We start from the raw sequence: 17,835 nt of genomic DNA, 5'->3' as shown, positions 1-17,835 counted from the left end.
CCACCCAGGTGCCCCTCCCCTTTCCTTTTTCTTCAATACACTGAGATGTTTCTGTATGTTAGCCATTCGGGCACCGACTCCCCTCACACACTCACAGGCCCCAAAACAAAGAGTTATGTGAACAGTATGCAGGAGGCCCAAAGGAATTAATTATTAATTTTCCTAGGGCCGTCAGAAAGGAATTTGAGCTGGGTTTAGCTGATGAAAGAGGAGAGAAAGCTACTTCTGGTAGAGTACCTACTGCTTTATAGAATTATGTAAGTTCATGGCACATGTAGAATTTGGTGCAGAGACAGGGATAGGGAATAGGCCTGGAGATATAACATGGGGATAGATTTTGAAAGTCCTAATATGCCATGCAAAGGAATTTGAACACTATCCAAACACAGGAGTCCTAAATATTTTTTTCAAAGCCCCTCAATACTTTATTTTTTTTAACTTAAAAAAAAACTTAAAAAAAATGTTTATTTCGTTTTGAGAGAGAGACAGAGCACGAGTGGGGGAAGAACAGAGAAAGAAAGAGACACAGAATCCAAAGCAGGCTCCAGGCTCTGAGCTGTCAGCACAGAGCCTGATGCAGGGGTCGAACGAATGATCTATGAGATTATGACCTGAGTCAAAGTCAGCCACTTAACTGACTGAGCCACCCAGGTGCCCCAAAGCTCCTCAATATTTTAAAGCAAAGCAGAAACGGACACATTTTGGCTTCTAGGAATGCAACTTTGCCAGAACTTGAGACTAAAGACAAGAACAGGGACCTACTAGTGAATGGGAAATTAATGCAATTGTCCAGATGAAGACAAAGATGTCTTGAGCAGCAATTAAATATCTTTGTACATCTGTCTCCTTCATCCATATACACAGAAGGGTCTGAGTTAAAGAGGTACGCTCTACAGGACTTGGTGATCCAGTTACCATGGGGCTGAAGAAGAAGAAAGCACTCTTTGACTAAGGAGAATGGGTGGGTTGTGATACCCTTACCTTTGATGAGAAACAGATCAGTAGCAAGTGCAAAAAGAGAATGATGAGTTCAGTCCAGCTGCCTGGTGGCCTGTTGGTTTGACATGTGGAGGAAAGTTTTGGTACAGTGGCTCTCTACAGAATGGCTTACTTCTTTTCTCTTGAGATCTCCTTCCCCATCCACACAGCTAAGATTTTCCTTATTTTTGTATGATTCCCACGTCTTGTTCACATCCAACACCCAACCAGAGTTGACCATCCTAGGAGAAGCAACAGACTCTTGATGATATCTTTTTGGGAGGGGGAGAAAATGGCTTCTTTATTTCTTCTCGAAGTCACTTACATTGTTAACAGAAGCTGATACTTTTGCGACTGAGTTTAGCTGCTATATTGGTTAAGATAGCGTTTGGTACATCTGTTGGTAAGCCAATTACAGTGACTTCAGCAAATTAATTTGCCTCGTTTACAAAGAAATCCAGAGGGAACCAGTCAAGGACAAGTATGATTTTCAAAGCGATCATTAAGATCCAGGCCATTTCTGGTGTCGTCTACAGCCACCCAGAGCAACAGCTTTCATTCTCATTGTCTAAAGATTTCTCTTTACCTTGAGGTATTACATCTATGTCCCAGACAATGAATGAGAAAGGGAAAGCCAAAAGGCAGGAGTATGCTGTCTGTCCATGTTTAGCACTAAAAAAGAGGCTTTCCCAGAAGTTCAACCCAAGACATGTTTTCTTATATTGCATTGCCCAGAATTATGACACATAACCACACCTAAATGCAAGGAAACCTGGGAGATTAAGTTATCTAACTGGGTACACTGCTGTCAAAATAAATTGTGATTTGTGACTAAGGAAGAATGTATGTTGGGTGCATACAACTATTTAAACCGGCCAGCCACATTTTCCTTTTAATTTATTTTTGGAATGTTTTATTTATTTCTGAGAGACAGAGAGAGACAGCGTGAGCAGGGGAGGGTCAGAGAGAGAGGGAGACACAGAATCCAAAATAGGCTCCAGGCTCTGAGCTAACTGTCAGCACAGAGCCCAATGTGGGGCTCGAACCCATGAGCTATGAGATCATGACCTGAGCCGAAGTCGGATGCCCAACTGACTGAGCCACCCAGGCGCCCCACCTTTTAAATATAACAAGAAAAAAAAATATTTTTTTACAGGTCTAAGTTTTCTATTGATCTTTTTGATGTACAAACATATGTAGACGTAGACAAAGAAGGCTGGGTTACCCTAAAGGAGGGGGGTCTCCTGAGAATAAGAGTCTAACCTGTTGGGGGTGCCTGGCTGGCTCAGTAGGCAGAGCGTGTGACTCTTGATCTCAGGGTTGTGAGTTTGAGCCCCATGTTGGGTGTAGAGAGCACATAAAAATAAAGTCTTTAAAAAAAAAAAAGGAAGAGTCTAACCTGCTTTTTCCAACAGCAAGTGTCTTTCTATTCTCTTCCTTCATTCCTCTCTCTGACTCCCTTTCACAGGGGAAATGAAATGCTTAGGGTTCTTAGGATTAGACAGTGTTGATCCACAAAGGCTAGCTTGGAGAAGTAGAATAGCCTGCGTTATTATTACTGGGGCAACCAGAAGTAGGCTAAATTTTACCTACTGACTGACAAGAGAAGGCACGAAGTATACCCAGGGTTAGTAAGGACAATCAAGATGGCCTAGGTCAAGGATCCATTCTAATTCTTCATTCCCAAAATACTCCTGATCCCTCACCTATCCCTTTGTGATGTGCTTTTGTGGCTACTCCCATCTAGGAATGGTGTCGGCAATGGCAGTTTCCCAACCCTTGAATCTGGGCTGGCATTAGAATATGCTATTGGTTAATAGAATACTGCAGGTGTGTGCTGGTTCCACGGTTAGGCCTCAAAAGACACTGGGCACTTTTACCTTTCTTCTTGGAACTCTGTCTCTACCCCATGAGCGAGTATGAGCTAGATTGATGGATGACAAGAAATGTAAGCCTTGGCCGCTGTTGTCACCCCAGACCATAGCTAGGCAACTGTCAGCTACAGCAGACATCTTAGACTGGCTTGGTCCCAGCCAACCTCCTAGCTCTCTTAATAAGTCCAACTAAATTCAGCCAAGCACGACCCAGCTGATCTGTAAGTTTGTGAACAAGAAGAAATGGCTACGAGGGAAAAAGAGAAACGGTTATGGTTTGAAGCCACTAATTTTGGGATGGTTGATACACAACAATACATAATTGATACACTGACAATTAAGAGTCCCTAAGATAAAATTTCCTTTTGGGGACTCTACAATTATGTCAAGAGTTTTCACATATATTTTATTTATACTGTAAAGTAAAGTGCTTTAGTCAGATGTGAATAGGAATAGGCCCAAGCAAAAGAAAGTTTGATTTGGGGGATGGAGAAGAGAAAATATTTAAGCAGGTCACTCAGTCACTATCTAGAAGGGTTGTGAGATTCGGGAATTATGGAGGAAAGTATGATGTCATTAGTGGCCTCCAAGGTAGGGACAGACAGAAGGAAAATGAGAAGATTCTGGAAGATCCTACCCAAGAGGAACAGTAGGAATTAACAGTCATTATGATCTAATTATAACCTGACCTCAACCTTAAAAGTTGTGAAAATGAGGTTTTTGATAAGTGAACTCACTTGGCTGAGGTTACAAAGATGATGAGTTTCAGAGTGAGAGTCCGTCTGACCTCTAAGCACTGGGCTTTACCATGTCTTGTATCTGTGCCTAGGACTCTGGAGGGGGAGAGGGCCCTGTCTTCACAATCCGTGCAGCTGAAAGTCTTTTCTGCACTCCAACCACGCATGACAATTATTTGAGTTGCTGTCATGATTTTTTGTTAACTTCAGTTTGTCAGAGTTCATCCAGGTACCCCCAGCACAGGCTGGCTTCAGGTCTGCAGTCTTCTGATTTCTCTACTGTCTTTCCATTTCAGAGACAGAAAAGATAAAGGAAGGGATAAAAAATAAGAGAGTTGATCTGCACTTCTCTCAGCAAGATTTCCGGAACACCCACATGCACACACACACACACACACAGAGCCATGCACACATGCACTGTAGGTACATGTGAAGACACTTGCCTGATTGGCCATATACGCCTTTTTTTCTAAGGTTTGATTAATCATACCCGGATAATCCACACTCTGGCAAAGATGCTGTGGTGGGTAAAGCATAGGTTTTGGAATCATATTTGGTGAAGCTTAGTTTCCTCATCTATAAGATGGGAATGCTAATATTTACCTCATAGATGATGCCTTCTCCACCACAGCAAGTGGTATACCATTTAGTTAATTGGTCAAACCAAACTCCAGAAGTACGTTTAATTCTGTGGCCTCATCTTCCTTCTACGTCACAGCCTCTAGTGAGTCCAGTTGCCTTTGCCTACAAAAGAGCATCCGGAATCTAATCACTTTGACCATGTCTGGTACTACGGCACTTGTCCAAGGTACCATCATTTTTGGCCTAAGCTACTGCAGTACTTCTTAAACAGCTTCCTGTCATCCCCATCCTCACCCCGGCAATCCATTCTCTGCATTGAGGCCAATTATACTTTTAGAGTAAAAGTCACACAGTGTTAATACTGCATGTTCGTGTCCCTCCAAACCTCAGACTTGGAAACCTAATGCTCAATGTGATAGTATTTGAACGTGGAGCCTTGGGAGATGCTGAGGTCATGAACATGAAACTGTCATGAATAAGATGTGTGCTTTCATAAGGGACCCCGTGGAGCCCCCTCGCCCCTTCTACCATGTGAAAATACAATGAGAGGACAGCCGTCTATGAGACAGGAAACAAGCGCCCATCAGACGTGGAGTCTGTCGGTGCCTTGATCTTGAACTTTCAGCTCCAGGACAGAGAGAGAGAAGTTTTGTGTGTGTGTTTGTTTTTAATGAGCAGCCTGATTTACGGTGTTTTGCTATAACAGCTCAAACAGATGAAGACATTGTGTTTAAAACCCTCCAATGCCTTTTTATTTTCTTAATCTAAACCTTACCTACCTTTTAAAAAAAATCTCAGTTTTGAACCATTCTCCCCATCTTGCCACTCTGTCTTTGGTTCTTAACCCAAACATTCTAGCACATTTGTTCCTCAGTTGGGCTCATCGCATTGGCCATTTCTCCTGCACTCAGTCCAGAGTAGCTTATAGGTCACTTTTTGCCATGCCTCTCGACTTCATCTTCTTTATAAAATTTATCATTCCCTGATGTTTGCCTGCTGCCGTATTCATTTAATTTGTTTCACTAGAATGTAAGTTCCATGAGAGCAGAGGCTGGGGCTGGCATATACACTAGTGACTGGGAGATGACTAGTTTACAGTAGGTTGTCAAAAATTCATTGTTAAATAAATGTTTATCTTCACCCCCTGCTTCATATGCTCCAGTGGATTTCAAATGTAGCTCATATAAACTCCCAAGTCCTTACCATGGCCTGAAATTCTGTACATTATCTGGTCTCTGCTTCCCACTCTGATTCCATCGTTGTATACTTTTTTCTCTTGCTTATGATGCTTCAGTCTCTCTGGTTTTCTTTCCTTCAAGTTCAAATCCAAGCTCAAGCCCTTTGCATCTGTTGTTTTCTGCTTCCTATCCCACCCGCCCAATTGCTCTTTCCCAGGACCTACCCATATCTGGCTTGTCATCACTCAGGATTAACCCCAATGTCAGCTTCTGAGAAGGCTCTTCCCTGACCACCCTATTTGATGTTGCCTCTCCAGTACCATGTCACATTACCCTGCTTTATTTCATCCGTAGCATTTACGAGTCTCTGAGCTCATATATTTAGTTGCTTCTTACACTAGAATTCAATGAATTCAGGGAATCCAGTTTGTCTTATTACCACTATATTCCCAGTGCCTTGAACAAGACACCAATGTCAATGTTCCACGACAGAATCCCACCCCTTCCTTTTGATTTGCTTTCAAGGGTTGGTATCTGCAGCTCTTTAGCCCTGATCTTGAAATTAGATTGACCATCATTCAATAGTCAGTCCTAATGGGCTGTTGACAATCTGGTAGCTCGCTCCATTCAGGAAATACAGGCAGATATTCCTAGAAAATCTCATCTGCTAAGAGCCACCTGGTTTCTCCAGACCAAGTGGTAAGGTTTACTTTAAAGTCAAGTGAAAACACAAATGCTTCCTCTAAAGTAAAGCACCATGTGCTTTACTTGATAATCCAAGCCTAGTTGATGCTACCTTTTTCGGGTTTTGAAACCCCTTGAGACTCTGATAAACATCACGGACTCTGCTCCAAAACTAATGGCAGGTAGAGCCTACCAACAACTTTTGTATATAATTTCCAAGAGTCCGTGGAACTTTTGGAGCTCATTTATGGATCATCGGCCAAGAATCCCTGCTCTGGGCTCTCCATGCTCTGACCTATGGCGTCAGGGCTCCATGCAGGGTGGTGGTCCGGGCGCTGCCTCAGGGCCTGCCCAGCGAGGAAAGGAAACAAGGACGTGTGGGGAGGGAAGGATCTCTGTGAGTAGGAAGGAAGAGGATGGACAGAAAAGAGGAAGAGCGAGAGGAATGGAGGTAGAGAAGTGGGCGGAAAAGTTGAAGGAAAGCAAGGAATGAGGGGTAAGAGTAGAGGTGGAAAAGAGAGTCCGGGGCCATTGGCTGCCTGAGGTGCTATCTGGGATTGCTGATTCTGATCCTCTTGGGCAGAGGACAATTTCTGTTCCCACATAAGCTGAAGAGTTACAGACACCTAGAGGCCAATTCAAATAGAATTATAGAGACACACAGATGAGTGTCTGCTTAGATGATAGAGGACTGCGTGGTACTGGCTTTATTTTTGTGACCGTGCCGGGCGCCCATCTCTTTCCATTTGATTTGCAGGCGAATGGACTGGGCTCCTTGCACCCTGCTTTGTCCCTTAATGAAGATGAGAATACGTACCAGTGGGTTTCTAATGAAGTTTGGAAGAGAATCCTCAGAGTAAACTAAACCTCGACACGGGGTAAACATGGTGAGATGACTTTGTAAACATGACGATGATACCAGACTGAGAACTATAGGGGTAACTGGCCAGATTTGACAATGGCCCGTGTCTCTGAAACATGATTCGGTGGACTTCCGTTATTATTCTGAAGAAATACAGCATGGTTGCTAGGCATCATTCATTCTTTCCACACATATTTGTTAAATATCTATTGCAGCTAGAGGACCACTGAGATATGGAAGGTACACAAAGCATTACTCATCCCTTGTCCCGATGCACAGGGGATATAAATTTCTCCTTGGAATCTACTAGAAGTTCCTTAGTGCAAACAGACAATTCTAATGGTTATTCTATTTCACCGATGGCTGTGTCTCCTCTTCCTTTATTCTCCATGATGAATTTAAAATAAGAGAGTTTTCAAATCCATACTTGATGAAGTAATTCCACTTCCAGGGACCTTGGTTTCTTCATCTGCAAAATGGAGATGGTAATCTCCCAAAGTTGTTAAAATTAAGTGTCATGTCGCTAAAATTAAGTGGTAATGGACACGCAGTGCCCGAAGCACAACCAGCACTCAACAAATTGTGTCTATAGTTATAATTATTATTCTATTAACACCATTTCATTCTGCTCACATAAGCTGGAACACATTTTTTTTTTTATCCTTCCCCCAACCTACACAAAATCAGTTATCAAGTTCTGTTGGCTTTTCCTTGAACATGTTCATCATGATTGCCTTTCCTTTTCCTGTCTACTGCCACTTTCCTAATTCCTCTTCCTTATGTCATCAACTCTTCTCCCAAAATTTGGTGTTGGGACATCAGTAGGCTATTCATAGTTAAGCTTAGGGGGGAGTCAATAGTAACATGAGGATTTTTGAGTGCATGGGGAGCAGGCGCCCCTAATCCAGCCAAGTGTTCAAGGTCAACTGTATGTTCAAGGTGCTTTATTGTTTTAATCACCGCAACTGTCTGACCTCAATACCTATGCTTTTACTTATCACTCAAAGCTTACTTCTAATCACTGTAATTGGGCTGCTCTGCTTATCACCCCTCACAGGGCATCTAGGACATGATATCTCAGCTATAGCATTACATATATATTGAAATATATTTTGGCAACCCTACAGAGTAATAATGAAAAGCATAAGTATTGACATGGGACAGTTGTAATGATTAAATTAATACTGCATGTTGAATATACAGTTGACTCTTTTTTTAATTAACAATGTTTAATGTTTATTTCTTTTTGATAGAGAGAGAGAGACAGAGCTCAAGTGGCAGAGACAGAAGCAGACAGAATTTGAAGGAGGCTCCAGACTCTGAGCTGTCAGCACAAAGCCCAACATGAGGCTCGAACCCACAAACCGTGAGATCATGACCTAAGCTGAAGTCAGACACTCAACCCACTGAACCACCCAGGTGCCCCATGAATATACAGTTGACTCTGGAACAACATGGGGGTCAGGGGTACAAACGCCTTGTGCAGTTGAAAATCCATTAGTACTTTTGACTCCCCCCAAACTTAATTACTAATAGCCTACTTTTTTAAAGATTTTACTTTTTAAGTAATCTCCACACTCCACATGGTGCTTGAACTCATGACCCCGAGATCAAGAGTCACACGTTCCATCGATTGAGCCAGCCAGATGCCCCACTAATAGCCTACTGTTGACCAGAAGCCTTACTGATAACATGAGTTGATTAACATGTATTTTGTATGTTATATGTATTATCATATGTATCATATATATATTCTTTTTTTTTATGTCATCTGTGGCTTTTCACCATTCTTTATTCTTTTTTTTTGTTTGTTTGTTTTATTTATTTCTAGGAGAGAGAGAGAGAGAGAGACAGCATGAGCAGGGGATGGTCAGAGAGAGAGGGAGTCACAGATTGAAACAGGCTCCAGGCTCTGAGCTGGCAGTCAGCACAGAGCCCGACGCGGGGCTCGAACCCACGAACCGCGAGATCATGACCTAAGCGAAAGTCAGAAGCTTAACTGACTAAGCCACCCAGGCGCCCCTGTATCATATATATATTCTTACAATAAAGTAAGCTAGAGGAAAGAAAATGGTATTAAGAAAATCATAAGAGAAAATACAATTATAGTACTTCACTGTGTTTATTAAGAAAATCCACCTGTTCAGTTCAGACTTGTGCTGTTGAAGGGTCACCTGTAATACCTAATCATACTAAAGCACTCAATAACTAATTTTTTGTTCTCTCCCTCAATAAGTTTAAGAAATGTTTGTTTATTATATTTGAGAGAGAGAGAGAGAGCAGAGGAGGGGCAGAGACAGGGGAACAGAGGATCTGAAGCAGTCTCCACACTCATAGCAGCCAGCCCGATGTGGGGCTTGAACTCATGAACTGTGAGATCATGACCTGAGCCAAAGCCGGACGCTCACCTGACTGACCCACAGAGGCGCCCCTCAATAATTTTTTACAGATTTTATTTTTAAGTAATCCCTGTGCCCAACACGGGGCTTGAACCCACGACTCCTAGATCAAGAGTCCCATGCTCCTCCAACTGAGGCGCCCTAAGCACTCGCTAAATATTAACTGTCATTAATACTATTGGTATGGACATTTCTTATTTCTCCATTTTTTATTTAAAAAAAACAGATTTATTGAGATATAATTCATATTACCATAAAATTCACACCTACAAAGTGTAGTTTTCTCTACACAGGGATTCTGGTTTTTAATATTTTAAAATATTAAAATATTTTAATTGCCCAATCATCACCTCTCTATTTAAATTTAGGACATTTTCGTGACCCCAAAAAAGAATGTTCCCAGATGACAATGACCTTCTGGTATCGATGGTTCCTTTTCTAATACGTTGCCTGGAGAAGCTTTATTAGATTTTTCCATTAAAATTACTTGCTCCCATACTGATTTCATATAGGCTCTGGTTTGATTTTTATTACCAAAGGTGAGATAATTTCATAATTGTAAGGGATACTCACTGTGATTGACATACAATTTGAGGATATCGCTTTGTGCTCAACTTTTTATTAGTGGGGATTTAAAAAAAAAACAGTGTATAAGTATGTGAATAAAACAGTTGTTATTAAGTAATTGCATCATAATTACAATGAATACTCCCTATTGCATGCCCTCATGCCAATAAGTGCCAAGTAGCTTGTTAAAAACTGCTTTGAAATCCTTTCATAAGGGCTCCTTATGCTGCCAAACTTGTTTTTGATAGTGATTGGGAAGGAGGTTGGAGTGCCATAAAGAATAACATTTTATTTGAGAATCTCAAAACACCTGGCAGGGCTTTCTCCCATTTTGAAGGTTGGGTAAACTGAGGTTTACAATGGTTCAACTCATTTCCTTTAGCTGGACTGCCCTCCAGGAAGAGGGTGGGCAACACAATACAACATTTTATATTCCAGTATATTCTGGGCTTTTCCTAAGTCATTCATCTGCCCTTTTCTCTTTTGGCCATGGTGACTGCATAGCCAGTCAGATTTCTCCTCTCACCTTGCCTAATGAAAAGATTGGAGGCAAGTGTGTGATCTACCTGGACTTCAGCTGTGAGTTTCTTATTATCATTGATACCCCCCCCCCCATTGATTCTATTAAAATCTTTTTTCATGCTTTCCTACCCATTCTCAATTTGAGTCATCTTGTTCAAATCCGTATTATCTTTTTAAGCACTTTAAGGCTCTTTGCATAAACATGGGCAATGAACCCAGGGCTAATTGTTACACGATTCACACTTTTCCATTAGATCCAGGCAGGTTGCATGGTTGAAACGCCAGGTTTTTGGAGGGACCCACACTTTGGTTTGAATTCCAACAGTTAATAACTACGGGACCCTTGGACAAGTTATTTAATCTTTTTGAGTTCCCTCTTTGCAAAGTGAAAATCATACCCCATAACTCACAGAGACGTCTCGGGGATTAAATAAGTCTTGTAAATTACTTGGTGCATAGTAGGCATTCAATAAATGTCAGCTCGTTTCTTATTCCAGTTAATAATGCTTATTAGACTATATTAAAAACTAGAAGCAGACTGTGATAATGCATTTCTTTATTAAGTATTTAAGCCAAATAACTAATTTCCCCCAGGGGAAGGGAGAGAGATGTTGAATTAGATTCATTTGGTGGACTTATTTATTAATCTTTTCTTTCTTCAACATTATTTTGTTTCATAGTTCATGATGTAGTTTTCATGCAGCACCAATGCCACCGTTCAGCATTCCTTTAAACTCGACTGTGATCTTTAAGAAGCTCTATTATTACATCCGCCGTGTATTAGAGGTCATTGTTAGTTACATTAACAGCTCGGGCTGTGTTTCGTAACTACTTTGTGCTGACAAACTTTTGCTCTCCGGTTTCCCTGAGGTCTAAGGATTTACAAGGATCCGGTTTTCAATTGCAATGGTACAGCAGGAGAAAACAGGGGTGGGGAGCAGACTCACACCGCCTGCGTTCTCGGCTGTCAATACCACACTTTTGCATTGAAGGGGGGCCACGTTCTCCTCAAGGACGGCAGCCAAGCGAGGCGGGCGACAGGACCGGGCAGTAACTGAGGCGGAGCCCCGGTGCCGCGGCACCTTTAAGGACCGGAGACTTGGCACTAGCCCGGCCTCCTTCCCGGCCCACCTCTGAACTCTGATTGACAGGGCGCCGGGCGAGGAGGAGCCGAAGGAGGCCGAGGGGAGGGGCAGGGAGGCGCGCGGGGGGAGGAGGGCCCTTCTTCCCGCCGCCGGCCAATCAGGGCTGGGGGGCGGGGCCTGCGCGCCTTCCTCCCTCCTTCTCTCCCCCGCCCCCCCGGCTTCCCCGCCCCCTCCCCTCTCCTTCTCGCCCTCCTCCTCCTCCTCCTTCTCCTCCTCCTCCTCCTCGCAGGCTGTGGTTTTTCTGTATGTGTTTCTGGAGTCCTGAGCCTGAGCTAAACAAAAGCAGGAGGCTGACGGGGCTGCCGGAGTTTGCAGAGACACGGAGGAGGAGAGAGGCTGTGCTCTGCCTGCCGCCGCGGCCGGGGGAGATCTGGCTTTTGCAACAGCCCACCCCCTTTGAGATCACTCTGGCCCGGAGTGGGGGTGGGGGGCAGCGGGGGGTGGGGGGGAAAGTTTGCATTGCAATCCCCCTGCCTTCCTCTCCTTTCTCCCGATCAATGCATATTTGCAAAAGGATTAAGCCACAGATTTAAGCGCCGGGAGCCCATTTCTGCCTTGCAAAGGAGACCGGACTGAAAAGCCAAAAGCCAGCTCTGATTTCTTTTCGTCAAGTGGGAAGGTGGTTTATTTTTCTTGCTTTTTGGAGTCAACACCCTTCCCCACCAGCCCTTATCCCCACCCTCACCCCGCAACCCCTTCACGCCCCCCTCCCCCTCCCCACTCCCCATCCTCCCACCAGCCTCTAAAAGAGGCAAAGGGATTTTTTTTTTTCTTTTGGTCTTCTTTTTTCCCCCCTTCCCTGTTTATCCTGAAAAGGATCTGAAGCCAGCTTGAAGGATAAAAAGCCTTGGTGCTGCCCAGGAGCCGAGCCGAGGAGAAGAGGAAGAGCCGGGGGCCGCCGTTGCCTTTGGAGATGGACGAACAGCCCAGGCTGATGCATTCCCATGCTGGGGTCGGGATGGCCGGACACCCCGGCCTGTCCCAGCACTTGCAGGATGGGGCCGGAGGGACCGAGGGGGAGGGCGGGAGGAAGCAGGACATTGGAGACATTTTACAGCAAATTATGACCATCACAGACCAGAGTTTGGATGAGGCGCAGGCCAGGTGAGATGGAGGCTTTTCTTTTCCTTTCTTGGGGTTTTTTGTTTTTCTCCCTCTCGCAGGGGGAAACAATGGGAACCGAATCAGCACAGCGCTTTCTTTTTAAATGTTATTTCTTTTCCCCTTTTGACGAGCAACTACATGGCGGAGGAGTAAAATTGGAAGGAGCGTTGTTATCGAAAGTGTGTAATCGCCCATGCCGAGATGTGCCTGTGTGTGTGTGTGTGTGTGTGTGTGTGTGTGTGTATGAATATAGAGATATTCATATATGTCCACACAAACACTCAGGCACGCCGAAAATACTGCCAACGGATCCAAAAGCGGCCCTCGGCACTTTTTACTGCTTTAAAAAAGTATCAGAGAGAACAGAATTGACAAGTTTCGAACAGCATTCTGTGCCTTCTTGTTGAGGGACTCCTTAACATTACAAAATAAAATGTTCCAATAACACTTTATTTGCAAATTTAGTGACTCCTCACCTAATTCAGAGACTTTGGCTTTTCTTTTTTGACGTGCTCCTCCAAAATTAATTTGGATCTTTTCCTCTTTCTGCCCCCTTAAAAAAAAAGCAGCTTAATTCTTTGTCAGTACTTGTCAGCTATCCAAAAAATATTTTGCATTCACTTGGTTCTGTTTCAGAAAAAGCTAATGGGAAAGAAGGAAAACATGATTTTGCTTTGAGGCATATTGGTTAGTTTCAGGAGACTCAGATATTCAGTTTAACTTTATTGTCTCTTAATTTGAGTCAGTTTACCAACGTGCTGTGAATGTATGGTCCTTTTAAAAAAAAGGGGTGGTGGGGGGGACAAAAATCAAGCATGTTTTTTTCCCATGCTTTTTTTCAGGGCCACTTAGGATGCACAGAAATAGAAATGAAGGCATGTGTGAATTTCATGTATTTTCAGTGCTATAGGACAGGAAGGTCTTTATTAAGGAAACACAATAAAGAAGCTGTGTAGCTTCTCAAGTTAATCCATTGCTAGGTAGACAGTTCAACACTCCAGGATTTTACAGTAAATTCTCTTCAAAACAAAATGTAGAGCCAATGGCAACCCACTAACAGCTTGCCCAAGGCCGATCTCAAAAAGGAGAATTTAAAAAATCTAATGACCACTTATGTCTTTACTGTTAATTACCCCCGCTTTGTTGAATCTCAGAAGTAGTTGTTTTTTTTAATATGTTCACAATTCCTATGCCCCAAATGACTCAGTTATGTGGAAAAGACATTATTATATGTATTTTTGTCTTAACGGGAATAAGGAATTTGAGTTGAGAAAATGAGAAGCGTTGGATGTTAGGAATTATACCCTTATTTTAGCTGCAGGCACACGCAACATGTAAACTCAAGAAGTACTGAGGTTTACGTGTGCTGGAAAACTTAGAAATGCTCGAAGCCAGGAACTATGCTTCATTTTTTTTAATGGGGGAAAGTTTCCAAAATTAATTGGTGCTCTTTTTGAATCGTATTATCTTTACTGAAGCTCATAATTACAGCAAAGTGGACGATTTCCCACTGGCCATCCCTTTTTGAATTGGAACAGATTTCTCCATTACATTGTTGCAGAAAAATAAACTCAGACATACCAGTAAGCTGGTTTAATAACAAGTTTGTGAAGTGGCAAGGGGCCGGGAAGGCTCGAGACTTCCCACTTTTCCTCATGCACGGCCAGTGCTCCCTTTTTGTATAACTGAGGACAGCCGTGGCTTGGCGGGTCTCCCCTGATAGTGGCCTAGATGCTGAGAGAGCTCAGACTCACATTTTGGGATAGGGAACTCTGTTTTCTCTCTACAACCCCATGGATGTGTTATGGAAATGGAGTATTTCTGGGAAGCCTTGTGGGGCTTTCTGTTGTTGTTGTTCTTGTTGATTTTTCCAATTGGGCCTCTATGTAAGAATACAATTAATGAAAACTATTTGAAAAGGCCCCCAAAGAGGTCTTTGATACAGTGAAGTATATTCTACCTTTTTTTTCCTCACCCCCCCATTGGAACTCAGTCACCCTTGAGCTTTCCTTTTGGTGAAACAATGTAACTCTGCTTAGCAAATACTATATCTGCTTTTCCTTTCCTTAGTTACATATTTCTAACATGCATTTATTATTTACAAAGTAAACCGTTAGAATTTTAGACACAATACATGTGTTTATTTTGATACTCTTGGATTCTGAGCTTATTCCTCCTCTGCTGAACAGTCTAGTGAGCATGCTTCTGGTTAGTTCATGAGGATGTGTGTCTGTTTTTTTTTTTTTTTTTTTTAACTTTCACAAGAATTAAAAAAGAATTGCATGTGTCTGGAGTGCCAGGGGTTTCCATTTGTCTTTACACATTAATTTCAGTTTGTAAACAGAATTCCCTTCACTGAGAGCTGATAGGATCAGTATTTTGTTTCCAAAACAATATCCTTCTGCTAAGTGCTTCCATAGTAAAATAAAGGGAAAGGTATTGTTTTGTCCCTTCAAGTGCATTCTGAATGCAAACACGCACAAGAACCAGGTAAATCACTAATCTAAAAGGCAGGATTGTATTCATTTTTTCCCCAATGGGTACAAGGTCCTAATTGTAAATAATTGAATTTCAACACCTGCAGATAAGCGGTGTGTGCACAAGAGGCGTAATGTGAACACAGAGAAATGAATTTATTCCCCATATGGGTATGTTTGCCCCGTGGCAATGCATTTCCATACTCTTTAACTTGGGGACTGAAATTTTATAAATTGACAGTTCTACTCAGAAGACCTTTCAAGCATCTTGTGTTTATGAGAATACAGGGGCATCTGCAGAATGAATTCGAACACATGGATGAATTAAATTTGAAAACACACACACAGACCAAGAGGCAGACAGCTCCTACGCTGTGGTGATTGCATAGATGATAGAAAACTGTTATCCTAGGCATTTAGCTTCGCCGTATCCATTGCCCTGGATGTAGGATTATTGGTTTAAGAATTCCACTTTGATTAAACTATTTAAAAAAAAAACCCAACTCTCCCTAAATGGGCATAATTTAGGTTAGTTCTGTTCTGTAGTTAAATCCCTACTCTCTCCCAGCTAATTAACGTTATTTCCTTTTCTATGGCGGGGCTCTGTATATTAAGTCATAAAACAATCGAAGCATGCCACAGAGTTATGCTTGGTATATAATTTTGGCTAAATGTTCAGATTTCTCCCCCTGTGCATTATCAGCAGTTTGATCTTGAAAGTCCACCTAAGCTATTATGTTGTTTCTTTCTTGCAGAAAACATGCTTTAAACTGCCACAGAATGAAGCCTGCCTTGTTTAATGTGTTGTGTGAAATCAAAGAAAAAACAGGTAGGAATGAGATTTCAACGTTTAAGCGTTTTCTTTGGCCGATTGACTCACTTAGCCAGCAATCACTAACCCATTACTTAAATATTAAAATTTCAGAATAAAAGTACTCTTAAGATTGATCGCGTATTCCAATAGGGAGTTCTAACAGCCCTGCTTCCTGGGAAAGAAAGCACCAAGTTTCCTTGACAGCTATTACCAAGCATTACTGGTTTATTTTCCTTAACTCTGTTACCAGCCTCTTTGAAATTGGGGCTAGGATCGAGGTTCTGCAGGGAAATTTATAGAACGGTGTGTCTTTTGGGGGAAAAATATGAAAGTAAAAGTCTGTTTCCTGAAGGAAGGTATTTTGGCCCATATTTAAAAGCCTAGTGTTTTTGGAGTTGGGCATGGGGGCTAAACTGTTTAAAGTTTCCTTTCCTTTTTTTCTTGTAATGGTACAAAGGATCAGGCTAGAGGTTTCTCGGCACTGTTGTCAAATACCTTTGTGGAAAACGCTATACAACATCAGGTAATCGGTATTTGAGTGCCCTGCGATTTTATAGCAGGGGGAAGCGTTGGGTTTGGGAGAAAATAATGCCATGAGATCACTCATTCTGTTGTTTTTCTACTTTCTAGACCTCATATCATGGACTAACACACTTATAACACATCCCAGGAGGGCATTTAAATTTTAAAGCAACAATTAAAAAATAGCAGTCATCAATCAGAAGTGTTCTTAAACAGCAGATGCTCTGGGAAGGACATTTAGCAACAGCCTCTTGTTTGTTTATTTTATCCTTCATTTTCCAAAGTGGCTGAATCTCTCCCTTGTAGGAAGAAAGAGATGAGAGGGCAATCCGAAACTAGGGCATAAAGATGAGGAACGAGGGGTGGTTATATAAAGCGGGAGCTTCTGCCGGCCTCTCTGACTTGCTCGCTCGTTTCAGAGCCGTGCGAAGTACCTGCCATCCCATTTATTTATTTATTTTTTACAACAAGGAGTGTAACAGTCAATAATTCATATCTAAACCATATAAGCAAGGGCATGACATGAATGAAAGTGACAATAAATATGATTGCATGCCCGGTTGATATACATTGATAGTTACACATAAAAAAGGGGTGGGGGTGAGGGCACTCAGGGTGGCTTTCTTTTTGAAAGCTCTCTGTGTTTCTCTTTTTAAAAAAATAAATAGTTTCAAGATGTGACCGTTGATCGAATATGTAATTACTTGGGTCTTGCAATCTATGTGAAATTAGCAAGCAGCTCCATTGTTGAATGTTACGTGTGTTGGGCACAACATTCTAGACAAAGCACCTGAGCAGTGATGTTCAGACCTTGGAGCCTTCTAGGTTGCCTTGCCAAAGCCTAACCTTACTGCAAAGCTGATAATTACATTATTTTAGCTGTGAAACGCCTCTTAGGAGATTTATGAATTGTGCATACAAATATCAAAGAGCTCTTACAGTTTGTCACACTTTTTAGCTTTTTTTTTTTCCTATTAGCCAGAGCAGGAAACCTGCGTGTATGTGTATATATATTTTTTTCCCTCTCCTTTTTTCTTCCTTCTCATTTTCTTTTTTTGATCTCTGATGTGTATTTACCTTGAATATTTGGTTTGTTGAAATTTGCTTCTAACTTAGTATGCTCTCCTGCCCATCTTGATTCATCAAATATATAGAATCAAGACATAAAGGCATATTTGATAATCCAGGCTAAAGCGACTCTATTTTTGAAGACACTTATCAGATATTTATGGAAAGGAAGCCCATCGGGGCACTTGAATGTATATTGTGGCCAAAGTGTTTAATTCTAGTCTTCTAATTAAAACCTACAAGGCAGTAGATCAAAGTGGGTGGGTGTGAACAGAGAGATCCGGTTCTGGTGTGGGTTAAAGAGTTTGTTCCTTATTCATAC

At 42.1% G+C, this 17,835-nt stretch overlaps 1 protein-coding gene across 3 annotated transcripts in view; it reads left to right on the top strand.

The window, feature by feature from the left end:
- The first annotated feature begins 12,023 nt into the window (after window positions 1–12,023).
- Window positions 12,024–17,835, top strand: part of PBX1 (PBX homeobox 1) — a 293,334-nt gene continuing 287,522 nt past the window's right edge. For 2 of the 3 annotated variants that reach the window (XM_039222846.1, XM_039222848.1), the window contains exons 1-2: window positions 12,270–12,632; window positions 15,865–15,938. In XM_039222846.1, the coding sequence (XP_039078777.1) occupies window positions 12,442–12,632; window positions 15,865–15,938 (265 nt within the window). In that variant the 5' untranslated portion in view covers window positions 12,270–12,441. Of the gene's footprint in view, window positions 12,148–12,269; window positions 12,633–15,864; window positions 15,939–17,835 lie in introns of those variants that run through there. The other variant, XM_039222847.1, reaches the window with a different exon arrangement.

Source organism: Hyaena hyaena, unplaced genomic scaffold, assembly GCF_003009895.1.
Source record: "Hyaena hyaena isolate Hyena2069 unplaced genomic scaffold, ASM300989v1 scaffold_1196, whole genome shotgun sequence".
NCBI classification, from domain to species: Eukaryota; Metazoa; Chordata; class Mammalia; order Carnivora; family Hyaenidae; genus Hyaena; species Hyaena hyaena.
Note: the sequence above shows the minus strand (reverse complement) of the source record. Positions and strands in the feature narration are given on the sequence as shown.